Source organism: Homarus americanus, unplaced genomic scaffold, assembly GCF_018991925.1.
Source record: "Homarus americanus isolate GMGI-L3 unplaced genomic scaffold, GMGI_Hamer_2.0 scaffold32317, whole genome shotgun sequence".
NCBI lineage: Eukaryota > Metazoa > Arthropoda > Malacostraca > Decapoda > Nephropidae > Homarus > Homarus americanus.
This window is the reverse complement of record NW_024713727.1, coordinates 1-10,362: the sequence shown is the minus strand read 5'-3', so window position 1 is coordinate 10,362 and position 10,362 is coordinate 1. Positions and strand designations below refer to the sequence as shown.

Below are 10,362 nucleotides of genomic sequence, written 5' to 3'. Positions count from 1 at the left end.
TAGTTAAGGAGACATGTCTGTTTATGGACATTTTCTCACTTTATCAACACCTACCCCACTCGTGGTACCTGATGTTGTGTCTATGTTAATGAAAGCGGGATCTCCATGTTATTATCCTACCGCCCGGCGCTGTATATCGTGGTCTGTCACCTAGAACTGGGCGCACCCGAGGTTATTTCTCCTGAAACTCACACTCCTATCACCTGCCTCCCAATCTCACTCACTGCTCCAACTTCAAGTGTCTCTCTGGACATTGGCCTACCCGACTCCGTATGTCACATCCTTCAGACATATCCTTATGGTAACTTATACGCCCAATAGTAATGGCTCGCCTCTTCCAAGTAAGAGTGTCAGTGGGACACAATTATATGCACCGTACTATTAATGAAATTCAAACAGACAGTGAGTTGAGTAATAACGGTGTCATATGATGAACAACCTACTTCAGGGTCCTAGTGAGGAGTAACAAGCGGTGTCGTATGATGGAACAACCTGCTAGGGTCTAGTGAGTTGAGTAGCAAGCAGTGTAAGTATGATGGTAAAACCTACTTCAGGGTCAATAACTGGCGAGTTGAGTAACAAGCAGTGTCACGGATGGAACAACCTACTTCAAGGTCTAGTGAGCTGAGTAACAAGCAGTGCCAGTGATGGAACAACCTACTTCAAGGTCTTGTGAGTTGGGTAACAAGCGGTGTCGTATGATGGAACAACCTACTTCAAGGTCTAACAGTGAGTTGAGTAATAAGCGGTGTCATATGATGGAACAACCTACTTCAGGGTCTAGTGAGTTGAGTAACAAGCGGTGTCGTATGATGGAACAACCTGCTTTAGGGTCTAGTGAGTTGAGTAACAAGCAGTGTCGTATGATGGAACAACCTACTTCAGGGTCTAACAGCGAGTTGAGTAACAAGCAGTGTCACGTGATGGAACAACCTACTTCAAGGTCTAGTGAGCTGAGTAACAAGCAGTGCCACGTGATGGAACAACCTACTTCAAGGTCTTGTGAGTTGGGTAACAAGCGGTGTCGTATGATGGAACAACCTACTTCAAGGTCTAACAGTGAGATGAGTAACAAGCAGTGCCACATGATGGAAGCCCTGATGGAACAACCTACTTCAGGTTGTAGTGAGTTGAGTAACAAGCAGTGCCACATGATGGAACAACCTACTTGTCTAACAGTGAGTTGAGTAACAAGCAGTGCCACATGATGGAACAACCTACTTCAGGTTGTAGTGAGTTGAGTAACAAGCAGTGCCACATGATGGAACAACCTACTTCAAGGTCTAGTGAGTTGAGTAACAAGCAGTGCCACATGATGGAACAACCTACTTCAGGGTCTAGTGAGTTGAGTAACAAGCAGTGCCACATGATGGAACAACCTACTTCAGGTTGTAGTGAGTTGAGTAACAAGCAGTGCCACATGATGGAACAACCTACTTCAGGGTCTAACAGTGAGTTGAGTAACAAGCAGTGCCACATGATGGAACAACCTGCTTCAGGTTGTAGTGAGTTGAGTAACAAGCAGTGCCACATGATGGAACAACCTACTTCAGGTTGTAGTGAGTTGAGTAACAAGCAGTGCCACATGATGGAACAACCTACTTCAGGGTCTAACAGTGAGTTGAGTAACAAGCAGTGCCACATGATGGAACAACCTACTTCAGATTCTAGTGAGTTGAGTAACAAGCAGTGCCACATGATGGAACAACCTACTTCAAGGCCTAGTGAGTTGAGTAACAAGCAGTGCCACATGATGGAACAACCTGCTTCAGGGTCTAACAGCAAGTTGAGTAAGAAGCGGTGTCGTTTGATGGAACAACCTACTTCAGGGTCTAGTGAGTTGAGTAATAAGCGGTGTCATATGATGGAACAACCTGCTTCAGGGTCTAACTTATTGCTCACAAACAATTTGGTTTCTGCTTTGGGTAGTTATATAAGTGGAACACTACCTGCTACACAGAATGACAATAAGGACATGTTTAGATTACCTGTATTAAGAAGTGGGGTGAGCTCAACACCCATGAAACCATCTTCAGCTAATGATAATGTTAGCCCCACTCAAGAAACATCTTCAGGACAGTCAAAGCGTTCTAAGCTGATGAAAGAGATAGATAAATTGATATCTAAAGAATGTGCATTCCTAGAAGTTAATGATGGAATTGCTGCAAATGATCTATCACAAGTGTTATTAGGTGCTAGAACTGTGTGTAAAGCTGTTGAAAGACTTATGTCACACCTAACTGAACCTTTTTAGCTCCTGCTGACTTGGTTAACTTACAAGTTAACCAACATCTTTTGTTTGCCCAAAAATGGTAAAATTTACATTTTATTAAAAAGAACAATTTGTTACAGGGTTCATAGAGCAGCAGGAGAGGTGACAGCACTTTTGACTACAAATCTGATATTCTGAGGTCATGATTTTAGGGTCCATGCACCCATGTTAGTCATTTATCATTAAGTGCAACTCTGTTGGTGTCAAGGGTTTTTGAACTTGACAAGTTTTCCTGTATTAGAATTTATTTATCATAATTCAGATCTAAATTGTCATAAAAGAATGAGAAAGCATATTTTTTATGTCGCACAGTTAATCTTCAAACGAACTTTGAGAGCTCCAGTGTACCTTCCTTGATCAGGAGTTATTTGCATTCTTGGTGAACAGACAACCACTCACCCAGTTGGAGCAAATCAGTGGGTGGTAAGGTAAACCCCTCATCTCATGGTTGCTTCAACAGTCGGTTAGGTTACTTGCTGAAGAATGAATTTGCTCGATTTGGTCTTTAGTTTGTAAATTTGCTGAGTTTTCTTACAACAAAAGAATATGATGTTTTTGTTAAGTACTGTACAGTCACTGAGGGAATATTTTGGTAAACATCACTTAACTTTTCCCTTCAGCTATAAAATGTTATTTCATATTTTAATTCTTTTATATATTTACTTCCATGTAGTAGTTAATAATCCAGTATTGTTTTTGCTTGTACATGATTTTGTGCCAAAGTTTTGTTTATGAATGATAAACGACTTAAAGTATTATTTGTCCTTATATTTATTTTCACAGGTACATGTATGTTCTCTATTACAATAAGATACTATTTCCAATAAATTATAAAATCTGAATAAGCTTTTGTTAATGAGTTGTGTATTATTAGTTATTGTTTACACTTTTAACCATACAGTCCATGGAGTCCAAAACCATTTAATTAGTTTTGCACAATATTACCTCAGTGCTGGGCAGCCTTCATGTGGTGCTGTTTCTGTACACGTGTGTACGTAAACCACATCAATGGTGAACTTTTACTGCAGTATGAACACATAAAAAGCAGATCCAGCTTCCTTACCTGGAACTGAAGGCATACTGTACTGGGTTGGGGAAGGTACTGTCTTGTTTTGCAGAAAAATTAATGACCACCTTTTTGTGGCAATTTATAAATTTTGGCTGCCAAATCAAGACACGCCTTTCATTGAGCCCCCACCCAATAAAATTCATAAATCTTTTCTGGAATTAGAAATCTTAAAAGATTTTGGACCTGCTATTGGTTTTGCATATACAGGACAATGATTTACGTGAAGCATCTTATGGAACTTCTACGAAATTTTCACTTTACAATCATGGTTTGATGGCTTCTGTTCTCTTGCATGTAGGGAGAGAGATAGAGCATATCAATTTCTGAAACTATGTCCTTCTCTTATTACCCAATCCTCTTTCATTACTTTTGGTAATCGTTGTAAGGTTATTTTCCGTAGGGCCAAATGGAATTTTATAACAAGAAAGACCGCTGACCTGACTAACTCTTCTTCTTGAAAATCCTGGTCCTTAACCAAACACATCTGTAATAACTTCTGCACTCCCTCTTTTCCTCCTGTCTCCTGACCTGATAACTCTATAGCAAACTCTCCCCCTGATAAAGCCAATCTCTTTGGCACCTTATTATCCTCTAAATTCACCTTAAACAATTCCAACTCTATCCCTCCTACTGAACCTATGCACTTTCCTATAATCTGCACTTGTAGGGTTGCTGGTGTGTTATCCAGGTTGGATGTGAGTAAGGCTCATGGACCAGACGGAATATCTCCTTGTGTTTTGAGGGAGTGTGCTGAAATTCTAGCCCCTGTGCTTGCTCACCTCTTTCACCTTTGCCTCAAAACCCAAACTTTTCCTTCTTCTTGGAAGCATGCCTCGGTTCAGCCCATCCCAAAGAAGGGTGACCATTCCAATCCCACAAACTATCGCCCCCATTGCCCTAACCTCATCCCTCTCCAAGATTTTCGAAACTAGCTTAAACTCTCATTTTCTCTATCACATTGAAAGCCTTTCTCTTTGTGTACATTCTTTCACATTTTCCCCATCCCCTTAATTCTCAAACTAGATCCATTTCTATAGCTGATATTATTTCATCTGTCAATGCGGATCTGTGCTGCATCTCCGAATGGGGAAGTAGAAACTTGGTTAAATTCAATAGTAATAAAACACAGTATTTACCAATTACACTTTCCAAAACAGAACAGGAGATCTTCCATGAGTCACATTTCAGGATACAATCATTCTGGCAAATTCTAAAATTGATATGCTAGACCTCATCATTTCCTCTAAAATGTCATGGAAGCCACACATCCACAACATTAATAAAGCTACTTCCCGAAAGCTGGGAATGCTGTACAGATGCCGTTGCTACCTAACTCCTGAAGAGTTGCTTCAAATTTATCAGGGATTCATTCATCCTAACTTGGAGTATTGTTATCATATTTGGGATGGCTCCTCTTCTGTCCAACTGTTTGATAGGGTGGAATCAAAGACATTTCGTATTATTAACTCTCCTCCTTCAGTTGATAATCTCTCTTCCCTTTCTCTTTTCCGCTCACTCTCTTTCTTTTACAAGTACCTTAACGGGCAATGTTCGGTGGATTTGGCATCCTGTGTACCGCGAGCACGGCCGTGGGCTCGTAATACTTGTCTTGCCTGCGGTGCCCACTGTTTCTGTGCAGATGTCGGTTACACTAGGATAACCCGTTATAGTACATCCTTCGTTCCTCACACAATCAAACTGTGGAATGCTCTGCCTTCTTCTGTGTTTCCATACTTATACAATCTGTCTCACTTTTAAAAAATGGTTGTCCGACATATTCGGGGTGTAGATTAATATAGTCTTTTTCTCTTGTATTTTTTATTTATGTTTACTATTATTTTTTTGCCCTCTAGGCCCCGTTGTGGGTCGATGGCCTGTGGCAGGGTGGGCTATTGCCGTAACAAAAAATAAATAAAAATTATGTACTGGAGTATTCAAGGTCAATGGCTAATAGGAATTTGTTGGTCAGCACTGAGGTGTGAGTGAATTTTAAATACAGTACCCCATTGATTTGATAAACAGCTTTAGGAATGTAAAATTGAAAAATTAGCAACTTGAACCAAGCTGAAAATTACATAACTTACTGTATATTCGATGAGTTGGGACTAATGCTATCACATCACATTACATTACAGTACAAATATATGGCCAAAGACATATTACATCATCTACATATCTAAACCAGACTGCTGAAGGTGGTAAAATATTACTTAATAGTTTCTTCTCAAAGAATGCCATATATAAGTTGCTTAATACTGGTGAAAGCGGATTACCCATTGCCATACCAAAGTTTTGAACATAATATTCTCCATTGAATTCAAATTTACAATCCTTGATACATAGTTTGATGAGTTCGATGAAGTCATCTTTTGAGACGGGCAATGGTTTTCCCAGGTTAGTCCATTGTATAGAATATAACTAAGCATTGATAAATATTGAAATATGTAAGAGAAAGATAAGAAACAGTAATGACATTGAAGCAAATATAGAGGCTATAGAAAAGAGAGATAAAGACTACTTAGTTATATAAATTAATATATGACCTTGAAAGAAATAAAGACTTAATAAGAAAGTAAAATATAAAAATAAAGTAATAAGGATACTTAAATAAAGACTCAGAAAAATAAATTAACTAATTTAATGTAACTAAGAAATTTAAAGGTTATATAAGACAGAAATAACAGAAAAATATATTAACTTAGAAAACATAAACAGAAATTAAGGAAAGAAGTTGAAAACAAATAAATAAATAATAGAAAACTTTTGTCCCCCCCCCCTTCCATTAGGAGGTGTAGGAGAAGCACCTGGGACATACCAATGGTAAGGAGGCGTACCACACGTCCGATACACCTAACGCTTTTTTAAATTCGACTTTCCATAGCGGTAAAACGCCTTTGGGCTTGACTTTACTTCGCTTGCAATCTATCCCTGGAACTTTTTCAGACCTTCTACACTGACTTTGCCAAATTCCTGTTGGTTTCTTTAATACTACGGTAACACCTTTAAACTCATTCAATGTTATTTACTTCTCGCATTTAAATCATTCATGAAGATTTGTATTTCTTCCATGATGACGAATGTTAGATCATTACCATGAACAGAGACGAACCGATAAACCAGTAATTTTCTTCAGGTTACACCAGCGGATAATTTATTTTTTAATTACCATCGAGTTGTTAGATTAGATTTTGTTATAGTTAGTCAGGAACCGCTTTCTTTATAAAATGGTACTCAACGTCATGCTTTTGTATATTTCCAACATTGACCAATTGGCTTATTGACATAGTTACAAACGACCTGTGTTAGTGGAAGGTTATTTCACCAGGAGGATCAGTGATTGGCTATTCTGTGGATAAAACACAGCTCTTATATATAATACTTTGGGCGCATCATCCAAATGAATTGAAGTATGTATCTGGTAAATGCTGATATACCACACAGACTGCATAAAGACTAGAAAGACCCGAGTATCGTAATCTGTACCGCCAAGCGAAGGTTTGAACTGCAGCTACTATGTTAATCATTCTATGTCTAACTTGTTAAATTTATATAAAAGCACCGTTAGTATTGATTTTAATGTATCTAATGATTGGACGGAATTTAGAAGAGGGAATATGTATGGTAATTATTTATAAGTAACCCGCGGTCGAAATTCATAGAAAACGATTTTAAAAATGCCGCAATTTCACTGTTTTTAATAGTGGGCACTGGTGTAGTTTGTGCAAATGTATTCGAAAATGTTTAGGTCAATATTTAGAAAATGACACCAGGCAACTGGATATTGAAAAGAGGGTTTTCTTGTGACCTTCGTTGCCATCGATAATGAGCAGTAGTTGAGATATTGGAAAAAAGTGGAAGGTCACAAAACGTAAAAAACCTAAAAAAAAAAATATATATATATATATATATATAAACCTAACCTAACCTGCCTAACTTAACCAAACCTAGCCTAACCTAACGTAAATTAACCTACCATAACCTAACCTAACCTAACTTAACCTAACCTAACCCCTAGTGAGTAAGAAACTTACCTTAAGATATATAGGAGGTTAAAGTGTTTCCCCATCTGGAGTACTGTCACCCCGTCTGGTCCCTGAGATATGCTAGGGACTGTCAGTTGATTGAAAATGTTCAAAAGAGGGCCACCAGACTGGTGCCTGCACTGTGGCACCTCAGCTACCCTGAGAGAATAGAGAGCCTGAATTTGCCTAGCTTATACTACAGACTGGCAAGGGGTGACCTAATTGCGGTGTATAAACATCTCAAAGGGCACTACTCAGCTGAGTGTCCTTATCTGGAGCTGGCAGACGCTCGCCCCACAAGGGGTCACAGCTCAAGGTTGTGAAGCCGCAATCCCAGAAAACTGTGAGGGATAACTTTTTCGAAGCGAGAGTTGTGAACTCCTGGAACAATCTGCCAGAGAGTGTTGTGATGGTACCGAGTGTGAGCTCTTTCTAGACCAAACTTGACCAACACTGGAGCAAGTTCAGATACATTCAGGAGCCAATTCATGCCCAGTACTTGTCAACAGTGCATAACAGAGACAAGACTAATCGCCCAAGCGGCTAATGAGCCGATCAGTAGTGAAGAGGATAAAAGTAAAAGACTTTAATGAGGAGTGGCCGTCAGTGTCCGTCTCTTACCACAGTACTATGCATGGCATTCTACACGGAATTGACACTGAATTATATCTCGGACACTTTAGCGAATGAAACAAAAACACCGTGAACCCAAAATATGCTGATTAATGCAACACCCAGCCAATGTACATTCATCACACACTCCTTCTTCCAACTGGCCACGAACGCTGATTAGTGCATGAGTATTACGTCACATCAGCACTCACGCTGATTGGCCAAATATTATGCTTTACCTTTTTTTACTTTTACTTGAAAACTGTAAATTTCCGATGGAAACGTTATAGAATAAATTATTTTTATTTATTTTTTCTTGATCTCCCCACATGTGACACTATATTCAGTTGCCTGGTGTCATTTTCTAAATATTGACCAATGTTTATTTCTAAAATAAACATACCCTAACCTTAGTGGGTATGAAAAACAGACCTTCTCAACTTAGCCAAACAAACCTACCTAACCTTAACTACCTTACCTCCTAGTATATTAAACACAAAGAACTTACTATGATATGGTATAATTTGAGTTTCTCTGGATGTGAGACCAGTTGGCAGCATCGGCGCTTATGCAGTCCGGGTGGCGGAGTGATTTGTTATTGAGATGGCGGGAAACGGTGAGCCACGGCGTTGAGGAAGTGATGAATGATTGTTTCATTCAACAACTGACTTGGCTTACAAACCCAGTTCTATTTAAAGGAACGATGCTGGGGTCTTTGAAAAACTGACGGGTCTCGTCTTTATCCCTAAATTTGCAAATTTCACCTGCATAAGACCGGCGACAACCTTCAGACGTCATGCTGAAAATGAAACTGCTGTAGGGAGGTGAGGACTCGTCTCTTTGCCGCACCAGAGCGCTGCCTCATTACTGCCGGAAAGACAAATTAGTGCACGCCTAGGAGCCTAATTATCTACAAAACGAAGCATATCATATCAGAACCTTCTGATTAAAATAAAAAGATAATAAATAGTAAAACAAAAAACTAGTCCACTGGTTAGTCATCAATATTAACCATATATATTAGAAGAAACACTAGTTTGGTTGAGTTAGAGAATACTGTATTAAGTGTGTAAGGCGTGTATGTCTGTCTTGATTAAGTTCTGTCTGGCGGGACTCTTGAAGTGCGAAAAAAAAATTAAACCACCATAAGGACCTGTTAACTTTATATCAAAGTTTTAAGGACATATGATTATGTATTTGCAGTTTGAAGTTTTATGTCTAATTTTCACTGTTTCAGTGTGGATAAATAAACATCAAAGCATTAATCAACACAGATGCTAGATGTGTTGGATTTTTTTTACATACTGTATAATTCGGTTTATTTAATTTTTTTTTTAATTTGCTACTTTTCCACCCAGGAAGATGATGTAACTTTCACTTTGTCCCATTAATACATGATTGATTTATAAGCTTCCTGTATTGTAAAAAGTGAAAAAAATTTGAAACTAATTTCAGAAAGTTTTTAAAAATATTAAGTTAAGTGTCTTTAGAGAGGCTGGTAGTACCTGATGCTCACAGTAGCAATAATCATTTGACAGCAGAGGACATGAAAAAGCGAGACCTTAGTTAAAGTTCTTAAGTCAGGTTTGTTGTCTGGTTTAATAATGCAGACTTGTTGTTTGGGGGACAACTTCTGTCTTGGATTACATGACTGGTGGAGTTGCACTGTTGACCCAGTGATGTAAATGTTATTCTTTTTTAAGCAGGAAAGGAGACTGTGAAAGGTGTTAAAGAGCAACAATGAACGGGTGTGTCATAGAAGGAACACCAATAGCTATCGATTTCTGGAAACCTACAAAAGCACCCCAGGTAAAATAACATAGTACAGTAGAGTAATACTGTGTATATATATATATACTGTATGTGAACATGATTCATTGGGGACAGATGGTAGTATAGTACTGTAGTCACGGAAACACGACTAATTGATGGAACTTTATGTTTTGTTGCAAAATTCTTGTGACGAAACAACAGGAATAAAGCTCCATCTCCTAGTCGTGTTTCCTTCACTACCACACTATTACCAGATGATATATGTACAGTACTATATTCTGTAATGATTATACTATTGAGGTAATGGATCTGTATCAACTGTAACTTGAGAGATTTTTAGGACTCTTGACTTTTGCTCTTAAGAAAAATTTATAATAAATAATGATAAATAACCCACTGCTTTGTTACAAAAATTTTAGTAAAACGCTTACTTTTGTCAGACGGGGCTGGAAGGATCTTATACTGTATTTAGCTCCTATACAGTTTTAGCAAGACTAATCCTATTCATCATGGTACTATGCCTAACACAAAGTTTAAAAGCCAAAATACAAATTATTCAAAACAAGATGGTGAGGTTTATCATGGTTATATGTCTGGTAAAGGACATTATATCA

The 10,362-nt window shown here is 38.3% G+C and overlaps 2 protein-coding genes across 3 annotated transcripts; both read left to right on the top strand.

The window, feature by feature from the left end:
* Nucleotides 1-290: 290 nt before the first annotated feature.
* LOC121874687 lies at nucleotides 291-3,438 on the top strand. Of its 2 annotated transcripts, XM_042378943.1 has the most exons (4): nucleotides 291-407; nucleotides 735-788; nucleotides 1,184-1,915; nucleotides 1,949-3,438. In XM_042378943.1, exons 1-4 carry the CDS (start codon nucleotides 324-326, stop codon nucleotides 2,252-2,254), a joined length of 1,176 nt encoding a protein of 391 aa, XP_042234877.1. In that variant the 5' UTR covers nucleotides 291-323; the 3' UTR covers nucleotides 2,255-3,438. The 2 variants fall into 2 exon arrangements, with proteins under 2 accessions (XP_042234877.1, XP_042234868.1); XM_042378934.1 differs by having other exon boundaries at nucleotides 1,184-3,437.
* Nucleotides 3,439-7,858: 4,420 nt separating this feature from the next.
* Nucleotides 7,859-9,784, top strand: LOC121874679 (5' exonuclease Apollo-like; the record flags this gene model as incomplete). The annotated part of the gene is given in 2 exon segments (XM_042378922.1): nucleotides 7,859-8,799; nucleotides 9,682-9,784. A coding segment is annotated over 1 exon segment (69 nt), but the record flags the coding sequence as incomplete, so codon positions are not given.
* Nucleotides 9,785-10,362: the final 578 nt, after the last annotated feature.

Coding starts and splice junctions, on each gene's coding strand:
- LOC121874687 (XM_042378934.1), top strand. CDS start 324: ATGGCTCGCCTCTTCCAAGTAAGAGTGTCAGTGGGACACAATTATATG. Junction 408..734: donor AAATTCAAACAGACAGTGAG/TTGAGTAATAAC, acceptor TCTAACAGTGAG/TTGAGTAATAAGCGGTGTCA. Junction 789..1,183: donor CTACTTCAGGGTCTAGTGAG/TTGAGTAACAAG, acceptor TCTAACAGTGAG/TTGAGTAACAAGCAGTGCCA.